Genomic DNA, 18,527 nt, shown 5'->3' with positions numbered 1-18,527 from the left:
GTGGGAAGAACACCCGCACCTAGGTCATCGAGGCTGCAATGAGCTGTGATTGTGCCACTGCACTCCATCCTGGGCAATAAGTCAAGACCTTGTCTCAAAAAAAAAAAAATGCCACTATATATCTTTGCCCCACACTTTATATTGTTGTCACAAATTACTTCTATGTATATTGTGTGACCAATAAGAGACTTATAATTCTTTTTACGAGTTTGTCTCTTAAATCATGTAGAAAATAAAAAGAAGTGTTAGAAACCAAAAATACGATATTACTGACTGTTAGATTTGCCTGTTTGTTTACCTTTACCAGAAATCTTTATTTCTTCATATGAGTTACTGCCTAGTTTTCTTTAATTTCAACCTAAAGGACTTCCTATATGTTTTCTCATAGGGGTGGTCCAGTGTTAATGAATTCCCTCACCTTTTGTTCATCTGGGTGTGTCTTGATAGTGCCATCATCCTTAAAGTATAGTTTTGTCAAATATAAAATTCTTGATTCACAATTTTTTCTTTTAGCACTTTAAATATGTTTTCCCACTGCCTTTTGGCCTCCATGGTTTCTGATGAGAATCAGCTGTTAATTTTATTGAGGATCCCATATACAGAATGAGTTGCTTTTCTCTTGTTGCTTTCAAGATTATCTCTTTGTCTTTGGCTTTCAACAATTTGATTACAGTATGTGTCAGTTTGTATCACTTTGAATTTATCATATTTGGAATTTGTTGCGCTTATGGGATGTATAGAATCATGCCTTTCATCAAATTTTGGAAGTATTCAGTCATTATTTCTTGAAATATTATTTTTACCATTTCTCTCTCTCTCTTTTTTTCATTCTTGGATTCCCAAATTTGTATGTTGGTCCACTTAATGGTGTACCACAGGTCCCTTAGGCTCTATTCACTTTTCTCTATTATTTTCTGTTTGTGGTTCTTAGGACTGGGTACTTCCAGTTGTCCTATCTTCAGGTTTGCTGATTCTGACTTCTGCCTGCTCAAATTTGCTACTGAACCCCTGTACTCAATTTTTTTTATTTCAGTTATTATACTTTTCAGCTTAAAAATCTGTTTGGTTCCTTTTTAAAATTAATATTCCTATATGAATATTTTAATTTTGTTCATACATTGTTTACTGATTTCCTTTAGTTCATTGCTCATGGTTTCCTTTAGCTCTTTTAGCATATTTATGACAGTTATGTTAAAGTCTTTGTTGCTTCCTCAGGGATGGTTTCTGTCTGTTTATTTTCTTTTTGAATAAGTCTTCTTTTCCTGTTTATTTTTTATGCCTTGTGCTTTTTTGTTGAAAACTGGACATTTGAATATTATAATATGGTAACTCTGGAAATCTGATTATTTCTCTTTCTCAGAGTTGGGTGGGTTTTTTTTTTAACACTGTAATAGCCTGTTTCATTACTTTTCCTATTTTTGCAGATACTCTATTTCTTGTCTGTGGTTACTGTAGTTTCTGTTTCTGAGCTTGTGTTCACCTATGGTTTTGACATATTTCCTTGAATTCCAGGAGCTAAAACAAACAAACAAAAAATTCACCCATTTCTGTCTTTACAAGTTTTCTTTATGCTGGGCTGCTCCTTCATCACTTAGCCTGATCTTAGCCTTTGAACACTGAGCCTAGGGATCAGCCCACAGTGGAAATCTGTGCTCTTATCAGGTTTTTTCTGAGTATGCATCTTGTCTTGGGCATAAGTGTGGCTCTGTAAATTATTTCATATACAGATACTTTGAATGCCCTGATTTCCCAAGCAAACACTCCCAGATTTTTCTCCCAGACCTGTTGCATATTTCATTGCTAATCTTTTGCCTCAAGCATCTTCGTGTTATTTATTTGCCTTGCTTTACGATATTTTTAAGCAATGCTCACAAGTTTTCTGCCCTGAGTGGATTCCAAGGTAGGTAAAACAGAAAATAGCACCTTGCATCATTCCTTCAGGCAGCCCCCAGACAGTTAGAAAATAGTTTGCATGTGAGGTCTGCTATGCTTCTTCCAGAACCAGAGTCCAGTGTTCCACACTTAGAGTGTAGCTGCCATCTTCAAGATGTAGCTAAGTGTACCTAAGGCCTGATGTAGTGGCTCACGCCTGTAATCCCAGCACTTTGGGAGGCCAAGGCAGGTGGATGGCTTGAGCTCAGGAGTTCGAGACCAGCCTGGGCAATATGGCGAAACCCAGTCTCTACCAAAAATACAAAAATTAGCCAGGCGTGGTGTCACATGCCTGTGGTCCCAGCTACTGGGGAAGCTGAGGTGGGAGGATCACTTTAGCCCAGGAGGCATAGGATGAAGTGAGGCATAGACTGTACTCCAGCCTGAGTGACAGAGTGAGACCCCATCTCAACAAAACAAAACAAAAGACCACTGCTAAGCTTGAGAGGCAGTGGGGCAAAGGCAAGTAAAAACATCACAAGATATCCTACCATTTTAAAGTTGCCTTTTTCTTGATTTGGCATGTTCTCAGCTACTATAAACCACTCTTTTTGGGAGCCTGATAAAGTTGATTCTGACAGTTTCTGCTTCTTTTTAAATATTCCTGTAAAGGGATGGGAATGGAGTTGTTTACTCTGCCATTTTCCTGATGTTACCTAGAAAATCTTTTTTTTTTTTTTTTAAACGACAAGGGGATTCTGTGAAACTGATTTGCTTTTTTCCCCATGAATCCTAGAAAAGCATGACTGATTTTGTAATTTCCTTCTGACTTTGGCTGTTAAGAAGCTCTGAGATAGATTTGTGGCTACCACTAGCAGTTATGTAAGATTTTGTTTTCTAGTTCTACTTCTGTATGTATCTTACTTTACGCTTTTATTTCCCATTTGTCCCTCTTTACTCTTTCATTTTCTTTGTTTTTTTGTTTGTTGGTTTTGCAATGTGTGTATCTTTGTAAACTGCATGAAATTCTTTTTGTGGAAGAAGGTGAGAGACAAATAAGGGACTAGGGTTAAGATTCTAATATTTTCACCTACTACTGGGCCACCTTTAAACTGTTAAAGAATCTACCATAAGTATTTGTTGAAATTCTGTTGCTTTAACTCCACAATGTTGCTTCAGTAAATAAAAAAGCCAAGCAGAGCACAAAAAGTATATCACAGATAATAATTCATGATTGTGAAATGAATTCCTGAACCTGACTTTCAACCATGAAGTTCATAGGCTGTAAATGGTAAAGTTAACAGGAACAAATTGGAAGTAAAAAAAGAGTGCAGGGTTCCTGAAACTTGAATAATATAAAGCAAAACTTTTCATGGATCCCTAAGAATATCCTAATTTGAACAATATAGATATAATAACGTTTTATTTGTCTTGTTTATATAAAGTATTGCATAGTGGTCAACACATGAGCTCTGTAGTCAGATTGCCTGGCTTTGACCCTTGCTGTGTCACTTATGAACTTGGTGACCTTGACTAGTTACATTACCTCTCTGTGACTCTGTTTCTGCCACTTTAAAAATGAGAATAATAATAGAGCCTAATTCATAGCATTGTTGTGAGAATCATACTAATAATACCTGTAAAGAGTTAACTGTGCCTAGGCTGTATTAATCACTCAATGAAAGTTACTTATTATTTAATGATGAATCATCATGCAAAAGTGAAGTTATGTTTCCATAACTGGCAAAATAAAATACTTCAGGCATTTTTTTAAGTGGAGACACAAACATTTTAAAATTCTGATATAGACCTTTTTAATGGGAAATAATTATCTTGGACACGTGAAAATACACCTAAGTAGGATCTTGATTCTGCCATTTAGTAAGTGGTTTTGGCAAATTTACTTCACCTATTTGCATCTGAGTTTCCTCATCTGTAAAACGAGAGTTGAACTAATAACTGCCTTGAGGATGAAATGAAAGACTGCAGGAAAAGCACCAAGCAGAGTGTTTGCACATAAGTGCTCAAACGTTTCTTCTTATTATTCTGAAATAAAGAGTTGGCAGGTTTAAAATGAAGAGGAGGGGAGGCTCTGGGGGAGTAGGGTAGAGAAAGACCCTTAGCAATAAGTAGAGTCTTATTCCATTTGCACTGTTATAACAAAGTACCATAAGCTGGGTGCCTCATTAACAACAGAAATTTGCTTATTGCGGTTCTGGAGGCTGAGAAATCCAAGATCAAGGCACTAGCAGATTCCATGTCTAGTGAGGGCCTGCTTCCTCATAGATGGCTGTCTTCTCACTGTAACTTTACATGGCAGAGGGGGAATGAACCTCTCTCTGGCCTCCTTTATAAGAACGATGACCTAATCACCTCAGAAAGGACGCAGCTACTAATACCATCATCTTGGGTGTTAGGATTTTAACATAATTTTTTTAGGGGGACACAAAGACTCAGGTCATAGCAACTAGGAAACCTGAGATTAAGAACTAAAATCAATAAATCAGACAACACACGAATGGCAGGGTGATAACACCAAGACAGGGAGCTTGAAGGGAAGAGGTGGCTAAACTGATGCCATCTCCACTGGGGGAATGTTGTCAAATAAAATACAAGATGGCTGTTAAATTTGAACTTTATATAAACAAAAAAACCTAATATGTCTGAAATTTTGCATGACACATACTTGTACAAAAAAAGTATTTGATGTTTATCTGAAATTCAAATTTAACTGGGCATCTTGTATATTTGCTAAATCTTGCAACTCTATGGTGAAGGATGCAACAGCCTTGCTTGCAGAAGTTGGCTAATGAGAGCACAGTGAAGTGGCCCAGGACCGGGGTCCAATACCTGATGTGACATCACTAAGTTTAGCTTTCTAGTAGGTGTGTCAGGCAGCCAAGGATCCAGATTCCTGTGAAATACTCAGGAATCACCAAGGAAGTAGGACCTGGGATTTTGGAAGATTCTGCTCCAGGACACAGTCTGCATCCAGGAGGTGCAAGGATTAGATCTGTCTTAAGTAAAGGTGTTGGCAGACAGTGAAAGCAGGATGGAGAACGATGAGCCTTGATAGTGCTTGGTATGTGTGGGAGGGAAAGAGGGAATGGAACTTGGCGGTATCAACCACAGTATACCATCAGCACAAAAGATGGGAAAAAAGCAGAAATCTAGCCCTGAAGACTGGGCACACCATGAGGCAGAGCAGACAAGTCAGAGTTAGAGAATGACGTACCAACATGACTAGTTCTGGTCCCTGGGATAACTGAATTCTGGGTATGCTTGGGATAAAGGAAGCTTGGGGAATTCAGCTATTGTGAGGGATGATCCCAAACCCAAGTTTGAGAATGTGAATAAATTCTGAACCCCACAAGGCAGTGGGCAAAGGTTATTATAACGCTTGCTGATGAGCTTATAAACTGGAGCATATTTGAGCCTGGATGTGGGCATTAGTGGATTCAGCTACAATCTTAGCAGATGTGTAGATGACATAGATTGAGGGATGTTTAATCTGAGCCTGTCAGAGATTGGAGTAAGGAGGGGAAGGTGAACAAGAATGCCCATTTGCTCTGAATGTCTCATTTATGAAAGGTCTTAAGTTGAGACTGAAGGGTTTATATTGTCACTGAAATAAGGCATGGTTTGACATTTTTATGAAGATATAACTCACCATAAATTTCACCAATAAAAATATACAGTTATGTTTTAAGTGTATAATTTAGTACATTTTCAATGTTTTGGAACCATCATGACTATCTAATTCTTGAACATTTTCATACCTCATACCCATTAAGAAGTCACTCCCCATTTTTTCCTCCCTGCAGCCCCTGGCAACCATTAATTTACTCTCTGTCTCTATGTACTTGCCTATACTGTATATTTCACATGAATGGAATCATAAACATATAGTTCTTTGTGTCTGACTTTTACTTAACATCATATTTTCAAGGTTCATTTGCTTTAGCATGTGATCAATACTTCATTTGTTTTATGGATGAATAATGTTTCATTGTAAAGACAGACCACACCTTATTTATCCACGCATCAACTGATGGGTATTTGGGTTCATTTCTACTTTTTGGGCTCTTAAGGTTAATGCTGCTATGAACATTCACATACAAGTTTTTGTGTGGATTTATGTTTTTATTTCTCTTGGGTATATACCTAGGAATAGAATTAATGAATCATATGGGTAATTCTATGTTTAACTTGTTGAGGAACTGCTAGTGTTTCTACTTCTTTTCTTTCACTCCTGGCAAGCTGTGAGAATAGTTTTGTTTGTTTCATTTTGAGACAGGGTCACGCTATGTTTCTCAGCCTGGTCTTGAACTTCTAGGTTCAAATACTCCTCCTGCCTCAGCCTCCCGAGTAGTTGGATTTACAGGCTCTCACCACTGCACCCCTCCACTTTGTAATATGTCAGGATTCTTAAAAAATAGAAATAAATTTGAGCCTTTCAACCACTGATAAGTCCTATGCTTAACCAGTATTGACCACTGGGATGATCTTCAAGGTCTAGTGGAGATAACTGTGACAATGTAGCACCAGACGCCTAAATAAACTCTTATACAATCACCATTACATCTTCTCTTACCTTCCCTCTTTTATCTTAATTTCGCAGAGATAGGGAGATTTAAAATGAATATTCAGATCTTTCAGCTATACTGAATTTTCCAGGTAATGATACTTTCTTCACAGGAAGACATTATTATTTTCCCATTTTTGCAGATGGGAAACTGAGGCTCCAAGAAGTAAAGTGCCTTGTCCAAGGTCCCACATCCAATGAGTTGTTAAGCCTACATTGAATACTAGGATTTTCAATGCCTGGTCTAGGATCCTTTCAGTGTAGTCTTTGCCCCTATGTGCCTCTGAAAAAGGTAGAAGATTGCTGATATATTTGGGCTCCCAAACTGAATTCAGACAGCCTCAAAAATGTTGAAAGTTGATCATTAACACCAGAGTGGAAAGAAAGAAATTGGGGAGGAGGAGAGAAGGCATATTGTTTCTCTCTGTGAGCATAGTATGACTGGTAATAATTCATCTGAGGGGAAGCCGTTAACTCCCCATCTGTACAGCATTAATTCACTGAGGGCTGGGTCTATACTAGGCCCTGGAGATACAGAAAGAGAAGGAACAGGGCTGAAGCTAGAGTGAGGTGAGTGGAGGTAGTTGCCTTGAGCATAATTTTAAGGGAATGCTGAAAATCTCAGTAATCAAGATAAACAATATTTTTTCTTAGTTAACTTGTTATTTTTATTATAGATTCACATGCAGTTGCAGAAAAATGATACAGATAGATCTCATGTAAATTTTACTCTGTTTTCCCCAATAGTAACCCCTTGCAGAACTATAGTACAATACCACAGAGAAGATATTGACGTGAATATAATCAAGATACAGAACATTTCCACCAGCACAAGGAACCCTCATATTGCCCTTTTATAGCCACACCTACTTCCCTCCCACTACCATTCCCTCTGTAACCTCTGGTAACCACAAATCTGTTTCCCATTTCTATGATTTTGTCATTCCCAGAATGTTACATGAATAGAATCATATTGTATGTAACCTTTAGGGATTGACATTTTTTTACTCAGCATAATTATCTGGAGATTCACCCACAGATGTATCAATAGTTTTCTTTATTGTTGAGGAGTATTCCATGGTATGGATATACCAATTTGTTTAAACATTCACCTGCTGAAGAACATATGGGTTGTTTTCAGTTTTGGGCTATTATAAATAAAACTACTATAAATATGTATAGATTTGTTGTAAACATAAATTTTCACTTTTTTTCTGGGGTAAATGTCCAGGATTGCAATTACTAGGTCATGTGGTAGTTCCATGTTTCTCTTTTAAAAATACAAAACTGACAAACCATTGTCCATAATGGTTGTACCATTGTGCATGCTCACCTGCAATGTATGAGTGACTCCGTTTCTCTGTATCTTTGCCAGCATTTGGTATTGTCACCATTTTTTTATTTTAGTCTTTCTGATAGGTTATAGCAATATTGCATTGTGGTCTTAATTCGCATTTCCCAAATGGCTAATGACTTTGAAGAAATTTTCATGTAGTTACCATCTGTATAACCTCTTCAGTGAAATGTTTCTTCATATCTTTTGACAATTGTTTAAATTGTATTAAGTTTTTACTGTTGAACTTTGAGGGTTCTTAATATATTTTAGATGCTAGTCTTTTGTTGAATATGTAGTTTTCAAATATTTTCTCCTAGTGTATACCTTGTATTTTCATCTTCTTTCACACAGAAAAAAATTTCAATTTTGATAAAGTCCATTTTATCAGCTTTTCCTTTTATGGATTATGCTTTTGGTGTCAAATTAACTCCCATTCACAATTGCTTCGAAGAGAATAAAATACCTAGGAATCCAAATTACAAGGGACATGAAGGACCTCTTCAAGGAGAACTACAAACCACTGCTCAATGAAATAAAAGAGGATACAAACAAATGGAAGAAAATTCCATGCTCATGGATAGCAAGAATCAATATCGTGAAAATGGCCATACTGCCCAAGGTAATTTATAGATTCAATGTTATCCCCATCAAGCTACCAATGACTTTCTTCACAGAATTGGAAAAAACTACTTTAAAGTTCATATGGAACCAAAAAAGAGCCCACATTGCCAAGTCAATCCTAAGCCAAAAGAACAAAGCTGGAGGCATCATGCTACCTGACTTCAAACTATACTACAAGGCTACAGTAACCAAAACAGCATGGTACTGGTACCAAAACAGAGATATAGACCAATGGAACAGAACAGAGCCCTCAGAAATAATGCCACATATCTACAACTATCTGATCTTTGACAAACCTGACAAAAACAAGAAACGAGGAAAGGATTCCTTATTTAATAAATGGTGCTGGGAAAACTGGCTAGGCATATGTAGAAAGCTAAAACTGGATCCCTTCCTTACACCTGATACAAAAATTAATTCAAGATGGATTAAAGACCTAAATGTTATACCTAAAACCATAAAAACCCTAGAAGAAAACCTAGGCAATACCATTCAGGACGTAGGCATGGACAAGGACTTCATGTCTAAAACACCAAAAGCAATGGCAACAAAAGCCAAAATTGACAAATGGGATCTGATTAAACTAAAGAGCTTCTGCACAGCAAAAGAAACTACCATCAGAGTGAACAGGCAACCTACAGAATGGGAGAAAACTTTTGCAATCTACTCAAGGGCTAATATCCAGAATCTACAATGAACTCAAACAAATTTACAAGACAAAAACAACCCCATGAAAAAGTGGGCAAAGGATATGAACAGACACTTCTCAAAAGAAGACATTTATGCAGCCAAAAGACACATGAAAAAATGCTCATCATCACTGGCCATCGGAGAAATGCAAATCAAAACCACAGTGAGATACCATCTCACACCAGTTAGAATGGTGATCATTAAAAAGTCAGGAAACAACAGGTGCTGGAGAGGATGTGGAGAAATAGGAACACTTTTACACTGTTGGTGGGACTGTAAACTAGTTCAACCATTGTGGAAGTCAGTGTGATGATTCCTCAGGGATCTAGAACTAGAAATACCATTTGACCCAGCCATCCCATTACTGGGTATATACCTGAAGGATTATAAATCATGCTGCTATAAAGACACATGCACAGGTATGTTTATTGCGACATTATTCAGAATAGCAAAGACTTGGAACCAAACCAAATGTCCAACAATGATAGAGTGGATTAAGAAAACGTGGCACATATGCACCATGGAATACTATGCAGCCATGAAAAAGGATGAGTTCATGTCCTTTGTAGGGACATGGATGAAGCCGGAAACCATCATTCTGAGCAAACTATCACAAGGACAGAAAACCAAACACCACATGTTCTCACTCATAGGTGGGAATTGAACAATGAGAACACACGGACACAGGAAGGGGAACATCACACCATGGGGCCTGTTGTGGGGTGGGGGGAGGGAGGAGGGATAGCATTAGGGGATATACCTAATGTTAAATGACGAGTTAATGGGTGCAGCACACCAACAGGGCACACGTATACATATGTAACAAACCTGCAACAAACCTGCACGTTGTGCACACGTACCCTAAAACTTAAAGTATAATAATAAAAAAAAGAATTCAGAGGTGATAATTTTGAGATGAGTCCAAAACAAAAAAAATCCTTTGCTTAGTCCTAGATCCAAAAGGTTTTCTCCTTTTTTTTTCTAAAAGTTTTATAGGTTTACATTTTACATTTAAATCCATCATCCATTCTGAGTTAATTTTTGCATAAGATGTGAGGTCTTTTGAGTAAAATTTTTTTTCCTAACAGATACTCACTTTCTCCACCATGATTTGTTGAAAAGATCATCCTTTCACCTTTGTGGAAAAAAAAAAAAAAAAAAACAGTAAACCAGTTTGGCATATATATGTGAGTCTATGTCCGGGTCCTGTATTCTGTTCCATTGATCCATATGTCTGTTCCACCACCAATACTACACAGCCTTGATTACTGTAGCTATCTAATAAATGTTGACATCAGGTAGAATGATTTATCCCAGTTTATTCTCTTTCAAAATTGTTTTTAGCTATTTCAGTTCCCTTGCCTTTCTATATAAATTTTAGAACTATCTTGTCTGTGTCGGCCAGGCGCGGTGGCTCATGCCTGTAATCCCGGCACTTTGGGAAGCTGAGACGGGTGGATCACGAGGTCAGGAGATTGAGACCATTCTAGCTAACACATTGAAACCCTGTCTCTACTAAAAATACAAAAAAATTAGCCGGGCTTGGTGGCGGGCGCCTGTAGTCCCAGCTACTCGGGAGGCTGAGGCAAGAGAATGGCGTGAACCCGGGAGGCAGAGCTTGCAGTTTGCCTAGATTGCACCACTGCACTGCAGCCTGGACGACAGAGTGAGACTCCATCTCAAAAAAAAAAAAAGAACTATCTTGTCTGTGTCTACAGAAAATATTTCTGGATTTTGATATCAGTTTCCATTAAACTTGTATGTCAATTTGGAGATAATTGACATTTTGTCCCAGTCTTTATCATTAGGCTCCTGCCTTGTTCTTTATGCCCCAATTTGCTGTCCAGGTCACCAGGTCGTCTAAAATGAAGACCTGCTTTTCTCTCACTGGACAATCTGTCTACCTTCCTCCATTGCTTCCATCTTGGAGACTACCTGAAGTCTGGTAGCTGGAACCCCTGTTTCCATGGACACACCATCTTGGAGCCAACTGCCCACTGGGACCTTCAAAACATGGACTGCCTTGGAGCCCTTCTTGTTCTGCATCTCCTACCTCTTGGGATGCCCCTACTAATTTATGTCACACTCCACTGGCTCCCTGAACTGTGGCTTGCCACTTAATATACTGTAGTCCAGCTTTATACCTGGAGCCTGAGTCTTCCCTCCTCACTCACTAACTCCAATGTCAGCATGTAGTAGCAGGGAGATGGGGGGATCTGGCCTTAGATTTTGGCCGCTTTTAGCTTGACCTGGCTTGCCACTGCTAATAAAGCTATACCAGGCCACATCTTGAAACATGGAAGGCAGAGCATCTAGCTTGGGACTGGAGGACTAATAGACCAAAAGGCTGTCTTTGACAAGTAAAGGATAGGCATGTTTGTCTTAATAGCACTTTTTTTCTTGTTGCATTTCTTTGATCTTTGGCCAAGCCTTGCTTACTTTGATCCTGTTTTTCTGTCTTTAAAATAAGGACAAATTGGAATAAATCACTTTTTCAATTTTTTTTTTTTTTGCAGTCTGAACATGTTTTTATTTTGTCATAATATTTAAATAGTTGATTGCATATAGAATTTAGGTTCAAAATTATTTTGTCTTAGAACATTGAAATTATTTCTACAGTGTGTTCTTTTTAATATATATATATATTTTTATGGTGACATTTCTTTTTTTTATTTTTTTATATTTTTTTAATTTATTATTATTATACTTTAGGTTTTAGGGTACATGTGCACAATGTGCAGGTTAGTTACATATGTATACATGTGCCATGCTGGTGCACTGCACCCACTAACTCATCATCTAGCATTAGGTATATCTCCCAATGCTATCCCTCCCCCCTCCCCCCACCCCACAACAGTCCCCAGAGTGTGATGATCCCCTTCCTGTGTCCATGTGTTCTCATTGTTCAGTTCCCACCTATGAGTGAGAATATGCGGTGCTTGGTTTTTTGTTCTTGCGATAGTTTACTGAGAATGATGATTTCCAATTTCATCCATGTCCCTACAAAAGACATGAACTCATCATTTTTTATGGCTGCATAGTATTCCATGGTGTATATGTGCCACATTTTCTTAATCCAGTCTATAATTGTTGGACATTTGGGTTGGTTCCAAGTCTTTCCTATTGTGAATAATGCTGCAATAAACATACGTGTACATGTGTCTTTATAGCAGCATGATTTATAGTCCTTTGGGTATATACCCAGTAATGGGATGGCTGGGTCGAATGGAATTTCTAGTTCTAGATCCCTGAGGAATCGCCACACTGACTTCCACAAGGGTTGAACTAGTTTACAGTCCCACCAACAGTGTAAAAGTGTTCCTATTTCTCCACATCCTCTCCAGCACCTGTTGTTTCCTGACTTTTTAATGATTGCCATTCTAACTGGTGTGAGATGGTATCTCATTGTGGTTTTGATTTGCATTTCTCTGATGGCCAGTGATGGTGAGCATTTTTTCATGTGTTTTTTGGCTGCATAAATGTCTTCTTTTGAGAAGTGTCTGTTCAATGCCATCCCCATCAAGCTACCAATGACTTTCTTCACAGAATTGGAAAAAACTACTTCAAAGTTCATATGGAACCAAAAAAGAGCCCGCATCGCCAAATCAATCCTAAGCCAAAAGAACAAAGCTGGAGGCATCACACTACCTGACTTCAAACTATACTACAAGGCTACAGTAACCAAAACAGCATGGTACTGGTACCAAAACAGAGATATAGATCAATGGAACAGAACAGAGCCCTCAGAAATAATGCCGCGTATCTACAACCATCTGATCTTCGACAAACCTGATAAAAACAAGCAATGGGGAAAGGATTCCCTATTTAATAAATGGTGCTGGAAAAACTGGCTAGGCATATGTAGAAAGCTGAAACTGGATCCCTTCCTTACACCTTATACAAAAATCAATTCAAGATGGATTAAAAACTTAAACGTTAGACCTAAAACCATAAAAACCCTAGAAGAAAACCTAGGCATTACCATTCAGGACATAGGCATGGGCAAGGACTTCATGTCTAAAACACCAAAAGCAATGGCAACAAAAGCCAAAATTGACAAATGGGATCTAATTAAACTCAAGAGCTTCTGCACAGCAAAAGAAACTACCATCAGAGTGAACAGGCAACCTACAGAATGGGAGAAAATTTTCACAACCTACTCATCTGACAAAGGGCTAATATCCAGAATCTACAATGAACTCCAACAAATTTACAAGAAAAAAACAAACAACCCCATCAAAAAGTGGGCGAAGGACATGAACAGACACTTCTCAAATATTTTTTAAGCAACAGATCACTGTATTGAAAAATATCTTCCACAAAATCCCCAAATATGAAAATAATACCAATTACGTTCTAGTTAAAAAAGGAATAGGGGTGGCTTCTCTTCACTCTAAAATCTTAAAGTTCTGCCAAACCCAGTTTGAAAACCATGGATATAACTGTCTTCTGAGAAGCCTTTCCAGCTTTGATGCCCACTAACATTTATAGGGTTAAATAAGCTGAGGAAGTAAGAGGGTCAAGTGGAGAAATGTTCAGGGAGCCTTTACTCAAAATGTGATGGCTTAGAGGAGTGTGGGCTCTAGCAACTAGCATGCCTCTGCTTGCCATAGGAAAATTGATTCAAGGTTTCTAACGGTGCCTACAACAGATCTAGTTCTGAAAACACCTGTCTGGAAAACCCTTTCAGATTCTCCCTGGTAGAGTTTCTTAATCCCTCTTACGTTATCCCAGAGTTTACTATTCACTCCTCCATTATAACACAGTGCACATTGTATTGTCATTGCTTATTTACTGGCCCATCTCCAAATAAGCTATGAGCATCCCCAAAGCAGGAACTGTTCTTATTTCTCTGGATCTCCAGCCCCTAGGACAGCAGGCAAAGGACATGTCTTCTCAAAAGAAGACATACAAACAGCAAACAAGCATATGAAGAAATTTTCAACATCAGAAATATTCGGAGAAATGCAAATTAAAACTACTCTGAGATACTATCTTACACCAGTCAAGATGGCTTTTAATAAAAAGTCAAAAAACAACAGATGTTGGAAAAAAGGGAATGGTCATACACTGTTGATGAGAATGTAAATTAGTTCAACCGCTATGGAAAACAGTACGGATATATCTCAAAGAACTAAAAACAGAACTACCATTCAACCCAGCAACCCCACTATTGGGTATCTATCCAAAGGAAAAGAAGTCATTATAACAAAAAAGATCCCTGTACTCATATGTTTATTGCAGCACTATTTACAACAGCAAAGTCATGGAACCAACCTAAGTGTCTACCAACAGTTGATTGGATAAAGAAAATGTGGTATATATACACCATGGAATACTATGTAGCTATAAAATAACAAAATCATGTTCTTTGCAGCAACATGGATGGAGTTGGAGGCCATTATTGAAACCAGCTTTGTGAACATTGTGACAGTGAGGAAAATCTGACATATGAAAACTCTAATAGTGAAAGAAATCTGACCTAACTGCCAACTCCATTTTGCTTCTAACCTCCAAGTTGCCCTTGCTCATGCCTGTGCATATGCCAAGGTAACTATGGGAGGAATTTAGTTTGTAGTTTAACAAACAAAGATGCTAATAGCCCCTTCCCAAAACAAATCCCCTTCTTGCTTGGGGATCAGGCCTGTTTTGTAAAACTAAGTAGCCACAAGATAAGAAATAATGGCTCAGGATTCATGCAGCCAGTGGTCACAAGATTGCTAGCCTCCCCAATTGCTCCTATAGATAACATCACTGTTGTAAAACCTAATATTGGTGTCTGAGATGTTTTTCAGACCCTGCATTCTGATGGACCAGCTGGGCCACCCAGACAAGTAAACTGGCTCATCTGGTCTTGTGCCCCAACTCCCAGGAACTGACTCAGTGCAAGAAAACAAGCTTTGACTCCTTATGAATTCATCCTTAATTCAACCAAACAGCATTCCCCATTCCCTAGCCGTCTGCCCATCAAACTGTTCTTAAAAATCCCTAGCCTCTAAATTTTGACGGAGGCTGATTTGAGTAATAATAAACTCTTGTCCTCTTGTTTAGCTGGCTTTGCATTTATCGAACTCTTTTTCTATTGTGAAAACCTTCTGTTCTCAATGCATTGGCTTTTCTGGGAAGTGAGCAAGATGAACCCCTTGGGTGATTACATTATCCTAAGTGAACTAACACAGGAGCAGAAAATAGAATATCACATGTTCTCCCTTATAAGTGGAAGCTAAACAAAGGGTATACATGGACATAAAGGTGGAGAAAATCGACTCTGGAGACTCAAAAACCATGGAGGATGGGAAGGAGGTGCAGGTTGAAAAACTGCCTGCTGGGTACAATGTCCAATATTTTGGTGATGGGTATGCTAGAAGCTCAACCCCCACCATTATGCATATAATATCCATGTAACAAACAAGCACATGGACCCCCGAATCTAAAATTTCAACAAAGAAAACAAGGAGGGTACTAATAAACGTGTTGAAGTGAAATGTTGGGTCAATAAGACATTCCTTGAATTCCTTTGTTTCTTCAATTACTCTTTTTCCCTCAAGAAACCCAAAATCATTCAAATTATTCCCCAAAAAGCTTATCTAAATATTTAGAAGGTGAAACTTTTTTAAGTTAAATGTTTGAATAGTGTTCCGTAGAGCTACATGCTATTTTTTGATCTAGTTTATGATATAAGCTGAGATATATTTTTATGTGCTAACATACACGATATATGATTTATCTTATTATTGGAAGAGTAGAGGGGAAGTTATTTGCCCTTGAGTCAGATAGCTAAAAATAGTAGAGACCACAGGTGAACTCAGGCAGCCTGACTGAAGAGTCTGGGTGCCTCACCACTATGCATACTGTCACCTGTGCTAGGAAAGGAAGGGCTATCTGGGAAGTCAAGCTGGGCAATTATATGTGATATATGCAAGGGGATTTTGAAGGCCCAGGAGAGGACATCTGCCTTCCCACTCCTCTCCCAATCCATTTACTTGCAGATACCAGATGTTTCATTCATAGGCATAAGGTTTGATCTATTGTTTACAAAGCAACCAACCCCTGGGTGGGGTACTACTAAGATTTATGAGTTATTTTTATTTTCCCAATCTGTTTCATTTTTATTTTATGAGTGTCATTTTTCAATGTACATTTTTATACGGTTGAATCTGTCCATCTTTTCCTTGGGGTTGCTTATCTGTCATTGTGGCTTTATAAGTTATCATCCCTCTAATGCTTCTACTATAATTGAAGACATTTTTGCCCCAGACTTAGGGGAAATAATGGCTACAACCTTCATATCAAATGCTGCCCTGCCCATTTTGAGATTTCTAAATGAAGCCTCTGTCATTGTCTTCTCAAGCCTAAATCAAGACAACTTATAGTTTTTTCATGCTTCTCTCCTGTTTCTATTCACTGAATTATCCCCAAATTTGGGTTCTCAAAATGACTCTGAGAATTAGGGCAAGTGGTGAGAAGGATGAGGGATATTGACCTGTAATGAATGCCTACTATAATTCAACCAATGTGCTAGGTGCTTTCTCATAACTTATCTCTTTTCATTTAATCATTAAACAGCTCTATGAGGGGGACAAGGGCCCTATGAGTAGTTCTAAAGTACCCCAGCCTGGGAAAGATGTGCAGGGAACCTGGTAAGACTCAGCCCTTTTGGAAACTCAATCCCATACTTAGTTCTGGTGATATAAAGGAGGCTGTTAGAAATGGAAGGTCATTGGAGCTAGACAGTCAGTTCTGGTCACTCTCAAAGAGGTGGGAATGGAAGAAGAGGGGAGGGTGTGGATGAAAGTTAACTAAGAAAACGCAGTAGATGTACACTAGACTGCTTTTATAATAGGATTTTTTACACTAGGGTTTTTTGGACTTGCAGAGGGGAAAAGTGGGGCTCCCCTACTTCCACTGCCAGATCTTTGTTCCCTGAAATTTGCATTTGGGGGATCTTGGTCAGTGACATTGGGTAGGTGAGAAAGAATAGAGGAGTGAAAGTTCAATGACATAAAGCCATCAAAAACAGCAAGAATCTCAGCTGAAACATTGCCTCTATGGTCTGACAAATTCTTAGTCATTCTTGAGACCTATTTACATCTTCTCTGCACAGGTTACACCTTATCTATTCCCGTATTTTGACACCACACTGTACTGTAATTAATAGGTAAATTTTCAGCCTCTTCTGTTCCTCAAAGGCAAGGATTTGCTTTTATTTATCTGCCTTGCCCGGTGACTCCTACGGTACTTCTTCCATTGACTGGCAAAGTCCGAGCTTAAGTAATTGTTTGTTGAATGGGTAAGTAGCTGGAAGTAACAAGGTTCTCCTTCCCACTCTCCTTTCCCTCAGCTTTTGCAGCATCTCCCTCCTCCCATCCTCCTCTTCCCCACCCCCGCCCCACCCTAAATTGAATGCCAAAGTTACTGGTCCCCAGGCAGCAGCTAGCACATTCAACATCTCCAAAGCTACTTTCCCTGCAGGGTTTCTTTCCATCCCCAAGGCGTAATTAGCGACTACCGCTAATCTTTTGCGGGTGGGTAGGTGCGAGGGCCCCCGAAGGGAGCGAATGGGTACGTCTCTCATCTCTCCAATTGCCTTCAGGAGTATTTTTTTTCCCCATTTTCCCACACACGGGCCAGACGAATATCCCCATTCCTTTGCACTCTTCACAACCTTTGACATAATTATCTATAACAAATTGATTTAAAGTGTGGCTGCAGAAAGGGAAACAGGCATGTCTCACTTGGCCTTCTGGGAGTTGTAGTCCTACAGGCCCCCGGGCTTCCTGGCTGGCCCTGAAGCTGCGGACTACAGCTCCCAGGCCTCTCCAAGCCCCTACCGCACAGGCTCATAGCCCCAAGCCCGGAGGAGGTGGCTACATTGTGTCTATTGTATCCCTTGGCTGGTGTATTTGTACATCTCTCGGGACGTGAAATTGACAGCGAAAAGTATGGCAGATGAGCAAGAAATCATGTGCAAATTGGAAAGCATTAAAGAGATCAGGTAAGTGTCACGTTGTCCCCCTCCCTGCCCCTCTCCAACCAACCCTTCGTTGCGGGAGAGGGCTAATTATCTATTGTTGGGCTGTTTGTCTAGAGGAGCTGGAAAGGGGCCCATTCACCACAGACTTGCCGGAGAGGTGAGGATGGGAGGGGCGCTGAGGAGAGTTGAGAGAGAGAGAGACCTCTTGCCGGATGTGACTGAGAAAACAAAGATGAAGAAACACGGGGTTGTTACCAAGACAGTTTTATTCTTCTCGAGGTGGAGGTCAGGGCTCTGCATTCATGGACACGTTTTTTAAAAGTACTTGTGTGCCCCAAGGTGTCTTTGGCTCCTTGCTCTTTAGGAATCGAGATTTTTTCCCAGTCTCTTGTTCAACTTCAGAACCTGGAGTTCGGGAAAGGCTTTTGAGAGCCAAGTCTAGCGCATCG

At 39.1% G+C, this 18,527-nt stretch overlaps 1 protein-coding gene across 5 annotated transcripts in view; it reads left to right on the top strand.

The window, feature by feature from the left end:
• The window catches only part of ZC4H2 (zinc finger C4H2-type containing), a 115,501-nt gene that overhangs the window by 36,170 nt on the left and 60,804 nt on the right, over positions 1-18,527 (top strand). The window contains exon 1 of one of the 5 annotated variants that reach the window (XM_002831734.5): positions 17,880-18,099. The exons of 3 other annotated variants lie outside the window; for them this stretch is intronic. In XM_002831734.5, the coding sequence (XP_002831780.1) occupies positions 18,047-18,099 (53 nt within the window). In that variant the 5' untranslated portion in view covers positions 17,880-18,046. Of the gene's footprint in view, positions 1-17,879; positions 18,100-18,527 lie in introns of those variants that run through there. One more of the 5 variants, XM_009234926.3, reaches the window with a different exon arrangement.

The sequence above is a fragment of the Pongo abelii genome, chromosome X (genome assembly GCF_028885655.2).
Source record: "Pongo abelii isolate AG06213 chromosome X, NHGRI_mPonAbe1-v2.0_pri, whole genome shotgun sequence".
Classification (NCBI taxonomy): Eukaryota; Metazoa; Chordata; class Mammalia; order Primates; family Hominidae; genus Pongo; species Pongo abelii.
Note: the sequence above shows the minus strand (reverse complement) of the source record. Positions and strands in the feature narration are given on the sequence as shown.